The sequence below is a fragment of the Volvox carteri genome, assembly GCF_000143455.1.
Source record: "Volvox carteri f. nagariensis unplaced genomic scaffold VOLCAscaffold_35, whole genome shotgun sequence".
Classification (NCBI taxonomy): Eukaryota; Viridiplantae; Chlorophyta; class Chlorophyceae; order Chlamydomonadales; family Volvocaceae; genus Volvox; species Volvox carteri.
Genome location: NW_003307578.1, coordinates 377148 through 392050, shown reverse-complemented (window position 1 = coordinate 392050; position 14903 = coordinate 377148). Strand labels below are relative to the sequence as shown.

The 14903-nt window shown below is 57.2% G+C and overlaps 1 protein-coding gene across 1 annotated transcript; it reads left to right on the top strand.

Moving 5' to 3' along the window:
- Window positions 1-97: 97 nt before the first annotated feature.
- On the top strand, window positions 98-11207 carry VOLCADRAFT_94007 (uncharacterized protein; the record flags this gene model as incomplete). Its single annotated transcript, XM_002953283.1, has 16 exons — window positions 98-301; window positions 439-578; window positions 1156-1232; window positions 2887-2966; window positions 3860-3962; window positions 4684-4988; window positions 5367-5839; window positions 6125-6159; window positions 6308-6889; window positions 7719-7930; window positions 7999-8065; window positions 8161-8216; window positions 8481-8543; window positions 8603-8704; window positions 10060-10228; window positions 11107-11207. The coding sequence occupies 16 exons, from the start codon at window positions 98-100 to the stop codon at window positions 11205-11207; spliced, it is 2769 nt and encodes a 922-aa protein (XP_002953329.1).
- Between the last annotated feature and the right edge of the window lie 3696 nt (window positions 11208-14903).

The following is a 14903-nucleotide window of genomic DNA, read 5'->3' as shown; positions in this document are numbered from 1 at the left end:
ATCAGTAGCTTGGATAGTGCATCGGGCACGACCGCCGCGAGAAAGGTGTGTATTCGCAACCCAGTCAATCGTCTGATGAGAGTCGCTTAGTAGTTAAATGGTTATAGGCTTGCCGAAATCCTATGCATATCCCTGTCTGACCATTCCTCGGTCGCGCAACTTGGTCCGCTTGCTCCCTGGGGACAGTTGGACTTTCCAAGATGCTTCAACTTTATGGAATACCATACCAAGCGAGCTTGCACTGTTTGTCCTTCTTAACTTCTTCGTCAGCGCGCTCGCCATGACAGCAGTCTTGGTGGCGGTAAGGCTTTTCCAACGTTTTAATATGGGGATTTCAAAGGAGATTCCGCTGACATTACCTGACATGATGGAGAATCCTGCCTTCGGCCCTTCCTTTGCGACCTCGCCAGCTTGTTTTGCCTTCTCCTTCCTTTGCAGGCCCTGTTCTTGGGCCGCCTCTCTGCAACCGAATTTCAACGGCTTTCACACCGCTTAATCAAGTATGCAGTCTTCAAAATGGTGTTCCTTGGGTCCATAATCAGTCCCGACCCACGGGACTTTGCAGTATGGCTAGCCTGGTGAGCATTTGCGCACCCAGACAGCGACTCCCTTTTACATGGACGGCTTTTGCAATGTGGCCACTTTGGCTGTGCAATCGGGTTCTCGCTTGCAGTGGCCGCAATCGCCAGGAAGGGGAGGGGCAGGTCCCAGACGAGCTGCTTGGAAACACGGAGAGGCGGGCTGCCGGGAGGGACAGTCCGCTCATCCTTCTTGCTGTGCTGCCGCTTCGGTCTCTTCTCTTACTTTAGGGATCTAGGAACGGGGAAGGAGGGGTGACCACCGCTGGCTGCCGTTTCCAGGGTCGCACCTTTTGCCCCCTGGATCCGGGACAGTTTCTCTCACAGCCCACAGCCCACCTATCCATCTCACCCTCACACCAGACCTAGAACCCATCACGACCACTAACAACATCACTTCACTTCACTGCAAGGATACCAAACCACTCTACGTATATGCGCCTGCACGTCCTGTCTGGGTACTGTCGCTCTTAGGCCGTCCTAATCCCTCTTATCCCCCATGTCCTTGTACCCCTCTGAAAAACCCACCTTTACCCTCCTCCTCCCTTCCACGTCCACACCATCCCCACTCCACCAGGTTTGCAGTTGTTGGGTATCTGCGCGTGTTCCTGGGCGCGGCCAAGGACCGACTGGAGTCCCTCATGTCCTCTCCCGGTGGGTGCCTGAACAGGCTATAGTGTACTCAGTGGGTGCCTGAACAGGCAACTAGGCCGCCTGAATATCACTGAGTACTGGTGAAGCGGTGAATGTCGCTGCGTTAGCTGTGAAGTGTGCAGCACCGGGTCGTACCATCTCTTGGGGGATCGTTAGGGTACTGATGGACACGGGTGGCCCGCTCCCGGGGTGCCGGGCGCCTCCTGCCGGGTGGAGGAGTCGCGGGACCCGGGACTGGGTGCTGGTGGGCGGGTCTGCCTGTGGGGGGGTAATGCCATGTATTGCAACTGCCTAGGGTACAGCAGGTACGAAGGTTATGGAGCAGGGGAACTCCGGCGATGATGGGGGGGGCATCTGGGGAGAGTACTAGGGTTTTACAGTGTGCGTGTGCATTTAAATGAACTGCGCTGCCAGTGTGTGTGTGTGTGTGTGCGTGTGTGTTTGGGGGGTTTGAAGACGAACTTCTGACGATTGAAACAGATACCAGAGATTGACGGATAGAGTCCAGGAGAAGGCAAATACAGCATCAGGAATAATTACTTGCCAGTGATGACTTGAATAGCAGTATTGGCGGCGACGTTAACTAGCGAAACGAGTTACTGTTGCCAAGCCCATAGTCCAAAGAAGGCAGCCGGAAAAGCAGGAAACTTCCTAAAGCTCCCGAAAGTCATAATAAACCAAAAAAGCAAAGGAAACCGTAGTGTTTAGGTTTTAAACTAAAGGCGGCAGAGAGGAAATGATATTGGAAAGTGTTCGTGAAGTGATTGGAAGGTCTACGCCGACATGGCGGCGGAAGTAGTACACTATACAAGTTACAAGTGCCGCACGAGTGCGGGGGTTGGGGGTCCATCAAAGCCGGGAGGCCGTGGACTATATGTATTGAAAGTTGATTCCACCGTACAACCGACGGCGGTTTGGGTCCTGCCAACTAGACCCCGCCTCATCCAGTCACCCGACATCCGTAGAGACAGGTCAGCCACCATCACCACCATCTCAGCATGCGAAACTCAGTCCATCAACTAGACCTCATCTCCACACCTCAGCAGCAATCCGTAAACCTAATGCTCCGGAACGACGGTCACATGCCACAGTATGGATCGAACCCAGGACCATCATCTGCTCATTGCAGACAGGTGAAACCAGACCAGACTAGACTAGACTATAATTTTGTTGAGCGGGGGAGTTTTTTTTGGGGGAAAGGCGGAAGATGGTTTGAGGAAGGCCCCCGGAGGAGAAGGGACCCATGTGAACCGACCCACGGCAGATTTCGGGAGCAAGGGAGGGAGTGAGGCAAGAGGGGAAAAGATAGGGTGGGCCTTAGGCCCTTGACGTGCGCGCGTGCATTTCAAAGGAGTGAGACGTCTGTCCTCACGCGCCTCGGTTGCGTAGAGCACAAACACATGCGTTTTGGGGTGGGTTGGGGCAGTGCGGCGCACGGGGCGCATACACATGGGTACCTACCTACTCCCTCTCTATTTACTGGCATCCTGACTCCAAAAGCGCAGATGCTGCCCCTCCGGTCCCGCCGGCCCGCCGGAAACCAGCTGCCCAGCGGCCCCCCACTCCCTTCACCATCGACCGTCCTATTGGAGGTCGGCAGTTGTCCCGTTGTTGTTGCTTCTGACTCCCATCCTCCGCCCGGTATCTTGAACAGGTGCACAACTGGGCCGCCACGCCCGCGGAGTGTGTCTGCTGCTGCTAGTGCTGCTGTGCAACGGATTGGCGTTTGCAATGGTGAGCTTTTGTCGGGTGTTAACTTACATACGGAAGAGACCAAGAGGGGTCGTCTTTTACAGGGTACTATGGGGTGAGGGGACGCGGAGTGGGTGAGTGGGCTCACTTGCTTCACGGAGCCGGATGGGCATTTGAGCTGTCGTTTGGGGTGGGGGGATGCCAGCACGAATATTGTGAAAGGGTGTTCTCGCATCGTGGGGGGCTGCCCGCGGTGGAAGTGATGGTGGGGTGTGGGCGTTGTTAGGGCGAGGGACAGAGGTTTCCCCCTCGGGGCAGGTAGACGGGGTAGAGGGGGTAGTGTCCCCCACGCGGGGCGTTATCCCCGGGGGCTGTGAGGGGGAAATGCAGCCGGGCAGGGGCGCACCTTGAATAGCAGTCTTGCGTCCCCTTGAGCGGTAGCGGGTAGCAAGTAGGTTGGTATCGACCCGGGGATCTTGCTGCCGCTGCGCTGGCCGCTTTCTTCGAGTGTACGAACGCGACATGACGAGGCTGGGAGCATGCTGGCCGCTTTCAAGCTGCTCGCCGCGGCTTGGCCCCGCGGGCGCTTGAGGGGCGGGGTGCATGTGGGAAGATAACTGCGTAGAGAGGTACTTAGTTGTATTATTATGAGAATGTGCGGCCAAGTAGGGGATCCCTGAGGACTGGTTTCGGAGCGACGGGTCGCCGTGTGATGCCTCGGAAAGAGGACAGGGTGCCTCGGAAAGAGAGAGGGCCTCCCAGAGGGGGAGGAGACCCTGGTTGTCATCCGCAGCGCCCCCGGGGGGGATTCCACTTACCACCCGCAACCGCATCCCGTAGCGAGCGCGGATGGTGTCGTGAGGGCGCTGCTTCTCCCAGCCCACACCGCCTGCTACTCGCTGATTGCTTCCCCTTCCGCACTCGTTACTCTGCAGGTGATGAAGTTGTTGGCCGGTCAGTCCTTGGCTCGCCTGCTGCTGTGCGCCTTCGACTCGGCGGTTGTCACCATCGAGGGGCTCAAGACGTTGCTCAGATACGGTGTGTGGTGTGTTTTCGTGTGTGTGTGTGGGGGGGGGAGAGACGCGGAGATCCCAGCGATATTTAAAACGCACCAAGCAGGTAAACATAAGCAGTGGTAGCAAGGTAGCCTTTTTTTCTGCAGTCAAGAAGGATTCTCCTCGTCGTCGTCGTCGTCGTCGTCGGATTACTGGTTGTTTGCCTGTATGTATTTGGGCATCTATAGCTCCGCAGGGAGAGCGAGTTTGGCGCTAGTTGAATGTTGGCAACGTAAATCTCTGAATATGCATCCGTCCTTATCTCAATGCCTGGCCGAAAACTACTTCGCCGGACTTTCACTTTGGGGGGAGGGCTGCTTGATTGAGGAAGCTACGATTAGGCTGGAGAGGTCTTGGGTTGGCGAATGTTTTCCGGAGAGGAAGAGGACTTGGGCCGAACTCTCTGTCGTCTTGCTTTACACTGTGTCGAACACTGGCTAGCTGCTGCCGGGTAGGTAGGTAGGTAGGTAGGTAGGTAGAGAAAGGTGTAAACTGGCCATCTGTGTTCTCCCGTTTGCCGGCTTCCATCGACTTTGCGGAGGGCTGGGCGCCTTCCTGTGCGAGCCTGGTGGCAGTAGCGGGGGACTCTACGCTCCTCCTCCCCCCGCACACACGGTTTCTGTGGATAATAATTCCCTCTCTCTACCCCCCGCTATGCCGTGCCATCTCCCTCGCCTCGACCTCGGCCTTCGCCGCTTCCACAGTCGTCAATATGGTGGACCGGTACCAGAGCATGTCAGGATTTAACGCCGCCGCCGCCGCTGCGGCAGTGGCTGGGGCTGGGGCAGCCCCTCCCGCCGCCGTCGGCGACAACGACGAGGACTTGCCGACTGCTGCCGCCGCCGCCGCTGTAATGAACACAGCAGGCGGCGGGGGTGGCTGGGACTTGGGTTGGCCTGGCAAGGGCAATTTCCTTTATCACGCCGAGCTGGTGGCGGATGTGTTGGTACATGCGGTGACCCTGGCGCACTACCTGCACGTCTGGGTGATGCACGGCCTCAGCTTCCATGTGGGTGCGGGGAGAAGGGGGGAAGCAGGGGGGAGCTGGAAGCGGGGTGCTGGAAGCAGTGGGAGCGCGTGCGGGAACAGGATACGGGACACGGAGTTGCGGGGGCGGGGGGGAGGCAGGGGGGGGTTGGGGGCGACAGTGGTGGCGGGAAACGACACTGCGACCCGGGATGGGGGTGGGGGTGGGGTGGACAGGGGTGGGGTTTTGTTGGGTTGAAGATGAGTGGGGGTTCGGCCGACGTGCTGTAGTCGCTTGGTGTAATGAACTTGACGTCTGCTGTGGCATAGGCTCCCATTCTCTGGATCCGCTACGGTTGGCCGCTAAGTTTCCCCTGGCAACCCCCCTAAACCCGTTCGTCTTTCCCCCCCAAACCCGCAGTTTATTGACGCCATGCTATTCTTGGACATGCGTACCGTACTGCTATCGCTGCTGCGGCGGCTCCGAAGCCACCTGTCGTATCGCGCAGCGACGCAGCGCCTCAACACCACTTTCCGCGACGTACACCCCTCCGCTCTGGTGGCAGCCGGAGGCGGCGCCACCATCGACTGCACTATCTGCATGGATGAGATCGTACACGTGGCGAAGCAGCTGCCGTGCGGGCACGTGTTCCATTTGTCCTGCTTGAGGGCCTGGTTACAACAAAGTGGCTCAGAATCGTTCACCTGCCCGAATTGCCGAAAACCCATTCTCGTGGGAGAGCCTGGCGGCGGCGGCGGCGGCGGTCGGTCTGACGGCGGCGGCGGTCAGCGGCGGCAGTGGGAGTCGGATTGGTGGATTGTACGAATGTGGGACCGGCTGTACTTGCGGTTGGTGGTTGCGCTGGAGCCTCTGCTGCTGACACTACTAATTAGGTACGGGTGTACGGTCCTTGTACGGTCCTTGTACGGTCCTTGTACGGTCCTACCGGTGGAGTGGCGTTTCAGGGCCGCTGGAAATAAGGGGATTGAGGCTTCTAGGTTTTTGGAGGGAGACCGAGCGGACGTGGGGGACTGCCCTGGGCCCGTTTAGTCGGCTGCTGGCCCGCTGGAGCGATTCAGTTGGATTTTACGGTTGTATCCGCGGCGGCCCTGCCGCGGATGGTGTGGGTGACTCGGCCGGGGTACGTCCGCCGCACCTCATCACACACACACCCACAGCAGCAGCAGCAGCAGCAGGCCGCCACTGCACCTCGGTGGGCAACCACCGACATCACATCTATAGCTCTTCGCGCTGAGCCTGTGCTGCCGCCATGTACATACGCCCCATCAGAGGCGTTGACTGTGCCATCATATGCATCGCCACCACCGCCTCCCATATCCCCATGGCTGCATGGCCCGCAGTCGATATCGCTCTTGCGGACTTGCGTGTTATTCTCAACATGGCTATTCTGTTGCATCGTTTGCTGCTGACGTTCTCCTGCTGTAGCATCACATTATGGCTCGGTGGCCGTACACAAGCCCGCCGGAGGTCCGCCAGGCCGCCTTCTTCGCCGCGGGAGGGCTTTGGTGAATCGCCTTGGCCAGCGGCAGCGGCGGCGGCGGCGGCGGGCCCAAGTCGCGGCCGCCGCCAAGGCCGCCGCCGCCGGTCGGCCCTGACCCCCGCAGAGGACTCGTCCTTGGAGTATTTGGATCTGGGGGATGACGTGGCGGCCGCTGCACACGATTTGTACGACGATTTGTACGACGACGGGGATGATGAAGTGGTGGAGGCGGAGGAGGGCGATGACGTAGATGAAGCGGATAACGGGAACGATGGGGGTGATGGTGGGGATGGGGCTAATTACGGTGGAGAGGAGGATGCGCGGGAGCGAGAAGGGGGTCTGCAACGCGGGGCGAACGGCGAGGACAGGGACTCGGACGCAGCTGGGTGGCGAGGAGGCTGTTGTGGAGCTGCTGGGGACATGTGTGCAGCTGTTGGAGCAGGTGGGTCGTGTGGGGGGTTGGGACTCGTGTCCGGGGCGTTAGCGTTATGTGTCCGGGGGGTTTGCGTTACGAGGCGGTGCTGAGGGAGGGGGTTGTGTAGCCAGACGGCGCTGCTGGTGCCCTGTGTGTTTGTATGGAGACGCCTGCTGCTGCGGCGGCGGCTGCGGCGGCGGCTGCGGCGGCTGCTGCTGCTGCGGCGGCGGCGGCTGCGGCTGCGGCTGCGGCGGCAGCGGCAGCGGCTGCTGCTGCTGCTGCTGCGGCTGCGGCTGCTGCTGCGGCGGCGGCGGCGGCTGCGGCGGCTGCGGCGGCTGCGGTGGCTGCGGCTGCTGCTGCTGCGGCGGCTGCTGCTGCTGCGGCGGCTGCTGCTGCTGCGGCGGCTGCGGCGGCGGCGGCTGCTGCTGCTGCTGCGGCTGCGGCGGCTGCGGCTGCGGCTGCGGCTGCGGCGGCTGCGGCTGCAGCTGCGGTGCGCGGAACCAGGTGCTAGTGGAGTCTGCAGATGAGGGGCGGGTCACCTGGAGCAGGTTGTCGCTACTCCTACCAGAATTCGTTGGCCGTTAGTTGTTTTTCCACGTTACATACGTAAACCCCAATATTCTTCCTGAGTCCGTATCTGCACCCTGCCTGCTCTCCTGCCCACCTACACGCATTCACCTATCGCTTTCCGCCTGCCTGCAATCATGCCTTCTTCACGATGGCTGGTTACGTACACGATGCTTCACGCCCCGGCGGATGTGGTGGTTGCGGGGGCGGTTACACAAGCAGGGGCCCATGCTCCCAGACCCAGCCAGGCCGCAGCAGCCCCGCCGTGCTCACATCCCCTCGGACCTAGGACCACTAGCCGCCGCCAGCGGCCCGTCGCGGGAGCTGCCGGCGGCGATGTGGGCGGCCGTGAGGAGCATCATCATCATCGTCACGGGGGAGGCCAGCAAGGTGGCCAACAGCGTCGCCGGCCTGGTGGCGGAGACAGGACCTGGCGGGGTGGGCTTGCTGGCGGAGCTGGGCCATCACGTGCAGGCGCCCCCGTGCGACGACGGCGTGATGGTGCGTTGTGGGGGCCGCCGCTGTCGGCTGAGGTACCGTCGTACAGCGGGGACGTACTGGTTCCCCAGGCTGCGGCGGTTGCACGGCAGCTTGGTCGTACGATCTCGGCGTCACTGCGGTCGACTTTCACGGCGGGTGAGTGGTGGTGTGTTTTGGCTGGCGTCGCTAAGGACGAGGGACACATCTGGGTTCACATCAGTGGGGTCCTGACAGGATGTCCTCGTGCGTAGCTGGCAGTGAAATTCCCAGGTGGCCCCTTGTGGTGGTGGTGATGGTGGCGGTGGTGGTGAGGGGGCCGAGAGAAAGCTTACCAGTCTCTCTGTGTGCGTCTTTTATTTCTTCCATGGGCTATAAAGCCCTTGATGCTTCCAAGGCCACTTACTGCTTTCAAGGTCCCAAGTAGAGGCCGGTCGTAGGTCGGTTGTAGTCGTAGGTAGGTCGTGGCAATATACCTGGTGGTGGCCAGGGCTCCTACACTCTCGGGCCGTTTCCAGTTGGGTTTTGCCTGAATCGGCTTTTTCTTCCTGTACACCCTCCCCTTACACTACAGATGGCGCCTGCGCGGGTGCTGTGGCCTGGGCTGATAGCTCCAATGGTGAGGAGGGCAGTGAGGGTGAGGTGACCAGCCGCCGCCGCCGACGGCCCCACGCCCATCACCCGTCATCTGCACAGCCGCCGGGGGGAGCTGCCCCTTACCCGCGGAGAGGAGCTGCCGGCGCCAGTGGCGACTCAGGACGCAGCGGCAGCCGCCAGGCTGGTGGGACACCAGTGCAGGTTGGGGAGCCGCCGCGGGGGAGGCGGCGTTGGCTTGCCGGTTGGCAGTAGCAGCTTATCTGTGCTTTTGTAGCATCTCCTGATGGGAGTGTTGCTGAGAGGGGTGCCACTGCTGGCAGGGAACAGGAGAAGAGGGAAGGGTGTGGAGGACACAGCAGCGCTCCAATCCGGGGGCTTTGCGCCTTTTAGGGTAGTTGGTCGGCCGCACTGCAGTTTCGATTTGATGGCGGTTATAGTGTTCTGTTATCGGAGGACGAGGGAAGATGAAAACTTCTTCTTCTTTGCAACAAATAATAGTACTAGAAGAAGAAAGAGTACTGCAGACGACTCAGACAGAAGTTTCCTTGAGGGATAGCTGCGAGGATATCCTTCAAAGGGGCGACAGCCTGCGATAACCTTAAGTGGAGGTGTCGATGAGCTTGTGGGATGTAGATTGGGGTTGTTGTGCTGTGAGGAGCCACGGGACCGTGGCGTGTGGGGATGTGGCAAGGGGAGTGGATGGCTACAGCGTAAGAAAGCTGTTGCGTCAGTGTATCTTAAGCAAAGTGATGTTGTATTTTTACTTCTCTAACTTCTTCATCGCAGCTTTGTGTCCGATAATGTTGGTGCAAGGCTGGTGTCGTTGTGCACCTTTGGGGATGGGCCAGTACCCCAAAGGGGACATCTGTCATCTTGGAATGCTGTATGACCTACCAACAGTTCCCAGAGGGCTCTGCCGACCACCATCGGGCTTTCAGGGCGGGCAACGCCGGATGCAGGGTAGGGATGAAAGAGAGAGGGTTGAAACCGGACTGTTGTTGCCCGACTGACTGACTGTTGTTGCCCGGGGCTGCGGTTTCCCTGCTTTTTAGGTTAGGGTTTTAGGGTTTGACATGTTGCAGAGCGGGGTGTGGCTGGCTCTAGGAAGAAGTCGACTATCTAGAGACTAGTGGTTCTGGTTTGAATACCTAGCTTCGCCTAAAATATATTGGTGAATTGCGACAAGAGCTCTGAGGAAAATATGATAGCAGTGGAGTGCCTCGTCTGGTAAAGGGAAGCAAGGCGGGTAACGCAGTTTAAGAACCTAATGAACGCAACAATAAGCTCCGATAGTGTTGAGTGGATCATCCAGGCCGATGGTTCCGAGGTTGGCTGCCCATGGCCATGCTCCTGAAAGATCTCGCCCAGGCTCGGCAGCCTAGGCCAATGCTGACTGTTGCCATGCTGCGTGTGGTATCGGGGTGCTTTAGCGGAGCATTTGGTCTTCCAGACATTGAGCCTCAGCTGGGAGAATGGCCCAGTGGGAGCTTCCTGGCTGAGGCTCACCTGGGCTGTCCCTGTTGGCTCCTGCCCCTGCCCTTCCCTCGGTTCCCGAGGTCGCCGCACTTCAAGAACGTCTTTTGGTCAGTTCTACGTCTGGTACACTCTTGCCCTGGCAGCACCTTCACTCGTTCGTGGTTCGCCTTTCCCACCCCATGCATATCCGTAGTAATAACGACCGATTGAAGAGAATTGATGTGCATACAAACAAAAATGGTTGTGATGGTGAGCCAGCGGAAGGGCTTAGGATGTCAGCAGCAAGCTCTTGAACCAGCAGCGGTACGGCAATCTACCAGGATGCCCTAAATGTGACTGGTCACAGTCTCCATCTGTTAAGATGCAGACACAGGCGGGAGAAGTCCAGTGACTTCCAGCAGACGCCATAATATGGAGGCAACAGCTGGACCTAATCCTGCGGAGGATGTTCTGGCCCAGCCTCACCAATCAAGTGAAACCAGAAGGCAGGAACTTCGCGCCAACCCTCGGTGTCAGATGACGAACTCTGAGATGATATTGGAGGCAGTGAGTGGACATACCTGCAGGCATACAATGGCAGGCGGCTGGCAGAGGTTAAGGCCTGACTTCTTGAAATGGGAGGTGGCCCCCCATCTTATGGATGGTGTAGGACGTGATAATATCAACTTGCGAGCTGACCAGGAACTAAGTTGAGGCGCCGTTGATCCGCTAGATTCGGTTGGATGCTGGTGGTGAGTTGTTGAACCCAACGAATACATTCTGAAGTCGGATGGGGTGAACGGATTAGGGTGCCCTCTCGCAGGGGAGAGCAGGGAACTGCCTCGGGAAAGGGGGCCCCTGGTGAAGCTATACTACCCTAGTAGCCAACATACATACCGTAGGTGCATTTCCACGGGCAGCCAAATACAGCCAAGCACAGCCCAGGACAGGCATTCCAATACTCATCAACTATCCCTGCTGTCCCAGCAGCAATCGATTGGCCTCGCCGTCCTCTGAAATACCATCCTCGGTGACCTGAGGCTGAGCATTTGGAGCAAGTACCCGACATTGACATCGATTCACTGTTGTGGGACCACACCTGACCTCTTCTTCTTGACCTCGATTTACATGCATGTACCCATCCGTAGCTACTTCGTTCGAAGTCATCATCAACCAGCTAGACAACGAGGACGCTAACGAGCTTGGCACCCTCACCCACCCAGCACTCCTGCGAGCAGTGAGATCGTGACCCGCCCAGGTCCCTATATCCCTATATCCCTCCCATTCACCCGCGCCCGTTAGCCCCATCCCACCACATCTCCATTCCCTACTACCCGTTGCCATCCATCCCTTGCTCCAACAAATATTTGGGCGGGGCCCCAGCGCGAAGCGCCCAGGGGGGCCCCGCCCTGTAGGATTGCCCATGTCCGTGTGGCCGTGTGGCCGTGTGTAACGGACCAAACATAATATCTCTCCCGGATGAAACGCTTTATTGGTAATATTTTGCATTCGCTATTGCAAGGAATTTCGCCTGTAGCCAAGAAAAATCGTATGAGCACAAACATGTTTGGCTGCCTCCATTGACCGAGGTCAAAGTCACATCAACGCCTATCGGGCTAAATTTAATCTTAAAAGGTGCCGCATATCTCATATTTAAATTCTGAGATGACGGCGTATGATAACTCGAACACCCAGCTTGTGTTACCATTCGCCCGCACGGGCATTCCGACTTGCCACCAGCAGGCCGACAAATTTGCTTTCATTTCTCCATGAAGTACGCAAACTGCTCGTTTGTACAATTAATTTGGCCAATGCTCGGGGCCTCCGAAGAGTTGCAGTGTGCCGCCGGCTGTGGGGTGGATTGCTGAAGCGCTTCGGGGATAAACATCACAGACAGCACCGGAAAGTGCTGCGGGCTTTGGGGAAATGTGTCGAGCTAGGCTTTGAGGGGGGCGCCAAGGGCCCGTGAGCAGGCGCCCGAATGGGCAAGTCAATGCCTGAAGGGGCGCCGTAGGCAGTGCGTACGGTGCTGTACGTCGCTGTTTTCCGTGTGTGTTCGGGCTGCAGCACCAGACCGCAAAGCCAACAGGCTGAAGCTACGATTGTGTCTGCTGAGCGTTGAGCATCCGGCCTGGACCGCGGACTTGGCGGCCGAGCCCCTGCTGTGTGCCGGTAACGGCACCTCAGACTCAATACGTTTACACCCAAGCAAGGGGCTGTGGATGGCAGGTCGCGGACCACCTGACTACGTGTAACGGCCAATGACCCTGAGCCGTGTCTGCTAGGTTACAGTCTGTAAACGGAAACGGTCCTCTCCCAGCTCGTGTGGTTGTAGACCAGGGGATTTGACTCCGAGTCTGTGACTAACTATTGGGGAAGATTTACCCCAGAACTTTATGGGGCTACCGATGCATAACCGGTAGCTAAGTGATAGACATTAGGGCACCGTCAGGACGGCGCAGTGAGATCGCAGAATGTACGTGCAGTTAGATCGCGGAATGTACGAGTTTTCCGCTAGCGCCGGTATTTAGGGCGGTGACTGCGCTTATTTGTTTATCTCACAACGATCGGTATTCCTCAATAGGAATCTCCTCAAGTCCTGCCTAACGCAATTTACAATCTTACATTTCTTGTAACAGTTTATCGTGTTCAATATCTTCGCCGCCGGCAATCTTTCCGGAATAACAATCAGCGTCAGCCGTCACCGTCGCCAATCCTCCAATAGGTTACGAGCCCCGAGTAGCGCCGACAGCTATCGTCTGATTGTTATTTCTATCCCTTATCGACAATGGTCAAGGATAAGCTTGATGAGCCGCTGGACCTCCACAAGTACTCCACGTGGCAAATCCGGTTTAGCGTGATGTGCATGGAGCTTGGGCTTGAGCAGTCTTTGCTCGCCGAACCGTGCAACGAGGAGCAGATTCGTCAATCGCGGAAAGTCATCAATCTGCTTATCAAGAACGTCAAGGGATCACCATTTGCCGATGGTCACCGGTGCCGCCAACACGAAGAAGGCTTGGGATGCCTTGAACTCGATGTTCGCTGCCAACAACAACGGTGAAGCTTAACCACCCTGTAACAACATCAACAACGCCCGCAAGGTGGCTCTACGCCAAGAATTAAGCCGCTTCAAGATGGTCGATGGCGAGCCACTTCCGAAGTATTTCGCGCGTGCGAGGCAGCTGCAAACGGACTTGTTGGGTGTCGGCCATGTAATCAACGACTCCGAGCTGGCGTATACCGTCCTAGTTGGTCTACCCAATCGGTACAGTGTGGTGACGACAACACTACTGATGCGTGACGGTGATTTGGACATGGCGAACGTCACATCAAAGTATCGAGACGGCAAACGGTGGGTCAGGCAAATCTACCGAGTCGGCAGTGTTTGCATCTGTCGGCGGTTCAATGTTCGGCGCTTCTAATTCTGGTTATGGTAGCCGGGGGCCGGCTAACAACAGCTCGGGACACAGTCGAAAGCAGATCGTTTGCTACTACTGTAATAAGCCTGGGCATGTGGTAAAGGACTGCAGGCAGCTTAAAGCGCTCAAGCAGTCGTCAATTTCTGGATATAAGGGTGGCTACAACAACAGTGGCAGCAGAGCTAGTGGCAGCAAGCCAGGATCCAGTGGATCAGCTAGGGGGCCAGGTGTTCCACGGCAGGTAGCGTTTGTAGCATACAACAACAAGCGTCCGACAGAATGGTTTCTGGACTCCGCATCTACTCACCATGTAACTTACACCCGATCCGAACTATTCAATCTACGTGTGTTGGAGCCTTGGGAACGCTTCAGCATTGTGGGCATTAAGGGCCAGTCACTGCGTCCGACAGAGGTTGGATCACTTACCATTCGATCTAATGTCAACGACAATCAAGCCATCACATTCAAAAGGGTCTACATTGACGAGGAGGCGATGGTAAAGATTTTGTCCGTCCGTATCATCGATGATCGTGGAGGTAGCATCGTCTTTGGTGACGGTCAAGTAAAGGTATACTTGCAAAATCATTTAGTGTTGACCAGTGAACGGGACGGTGATCTCTACCCCATTTGCTATCGAGGTGGAAGTACAGGCACCATCAGGAGGACACAGAATACGAGCTACTGTGACAACGGAAATGGTACAACGTGCACCACCGTGGAATCCAAGACGGAACGTGCAACACTTTGGCATCGGTGTTACGGACATCTGGGCTACAGCAACCTCGAGGCGTTGCTGCGCCACAATATGGTAATAGGATTTGATGTCGACCAGCACAGCTTTCAGAAAGCCAGCATGTGTGTTTGTGAGACCTGTGTTTATGCAAAACAGACATGAGGTCCTTTTCTGTTAACAGGGCACAAGGCAGCTCAGCCACTAGCACTAGTTCACATGGATGTGTGTGGACCTATGCCTGAACCTTCGCCTAGTGGTTCGCGTTATGTGACAACTCTGCTTGACGATCATACCAGTCTTTCAGCTGTTGCGTTTACAGCGACCAAGAAGGAGGTCTATCAGAAGATGGTGGTAATGATAGCGGAACTGGAGCGCGCTTCTAGCAGGCAGGTTAAGGAGGTGCGTACAGATCGTGGCAGGGAGTTCATTAATACTCACACGAAGGGCTATTTCGCGTCCAGGGGCATTGTACATGGAACTACGGTAGGCTACACCCCTGAGCAGAACAGAGCTGTGGAATGTTGGAATCGCACTCTCCTAGACAAAACTAGGGCTATGCTTGTCGAGTCCGGACTACCTAAGTCATTATGGGCGGAAGTGTTGGTGACAGCCAATTACCTCAGGAATGTAATGTAATGTAATGTAATGTAATGTTACAGAGTGGGAAGCTTCTGGGCCGCTTTATCACATTGTCAGTTCTAGATCATTTATCACCTTATAGCACCATCCACCACTACCACACTGTACTTCGCCATACGAACTGGAAGTCCAAGGCGGCGGATCCAGCCTTCGG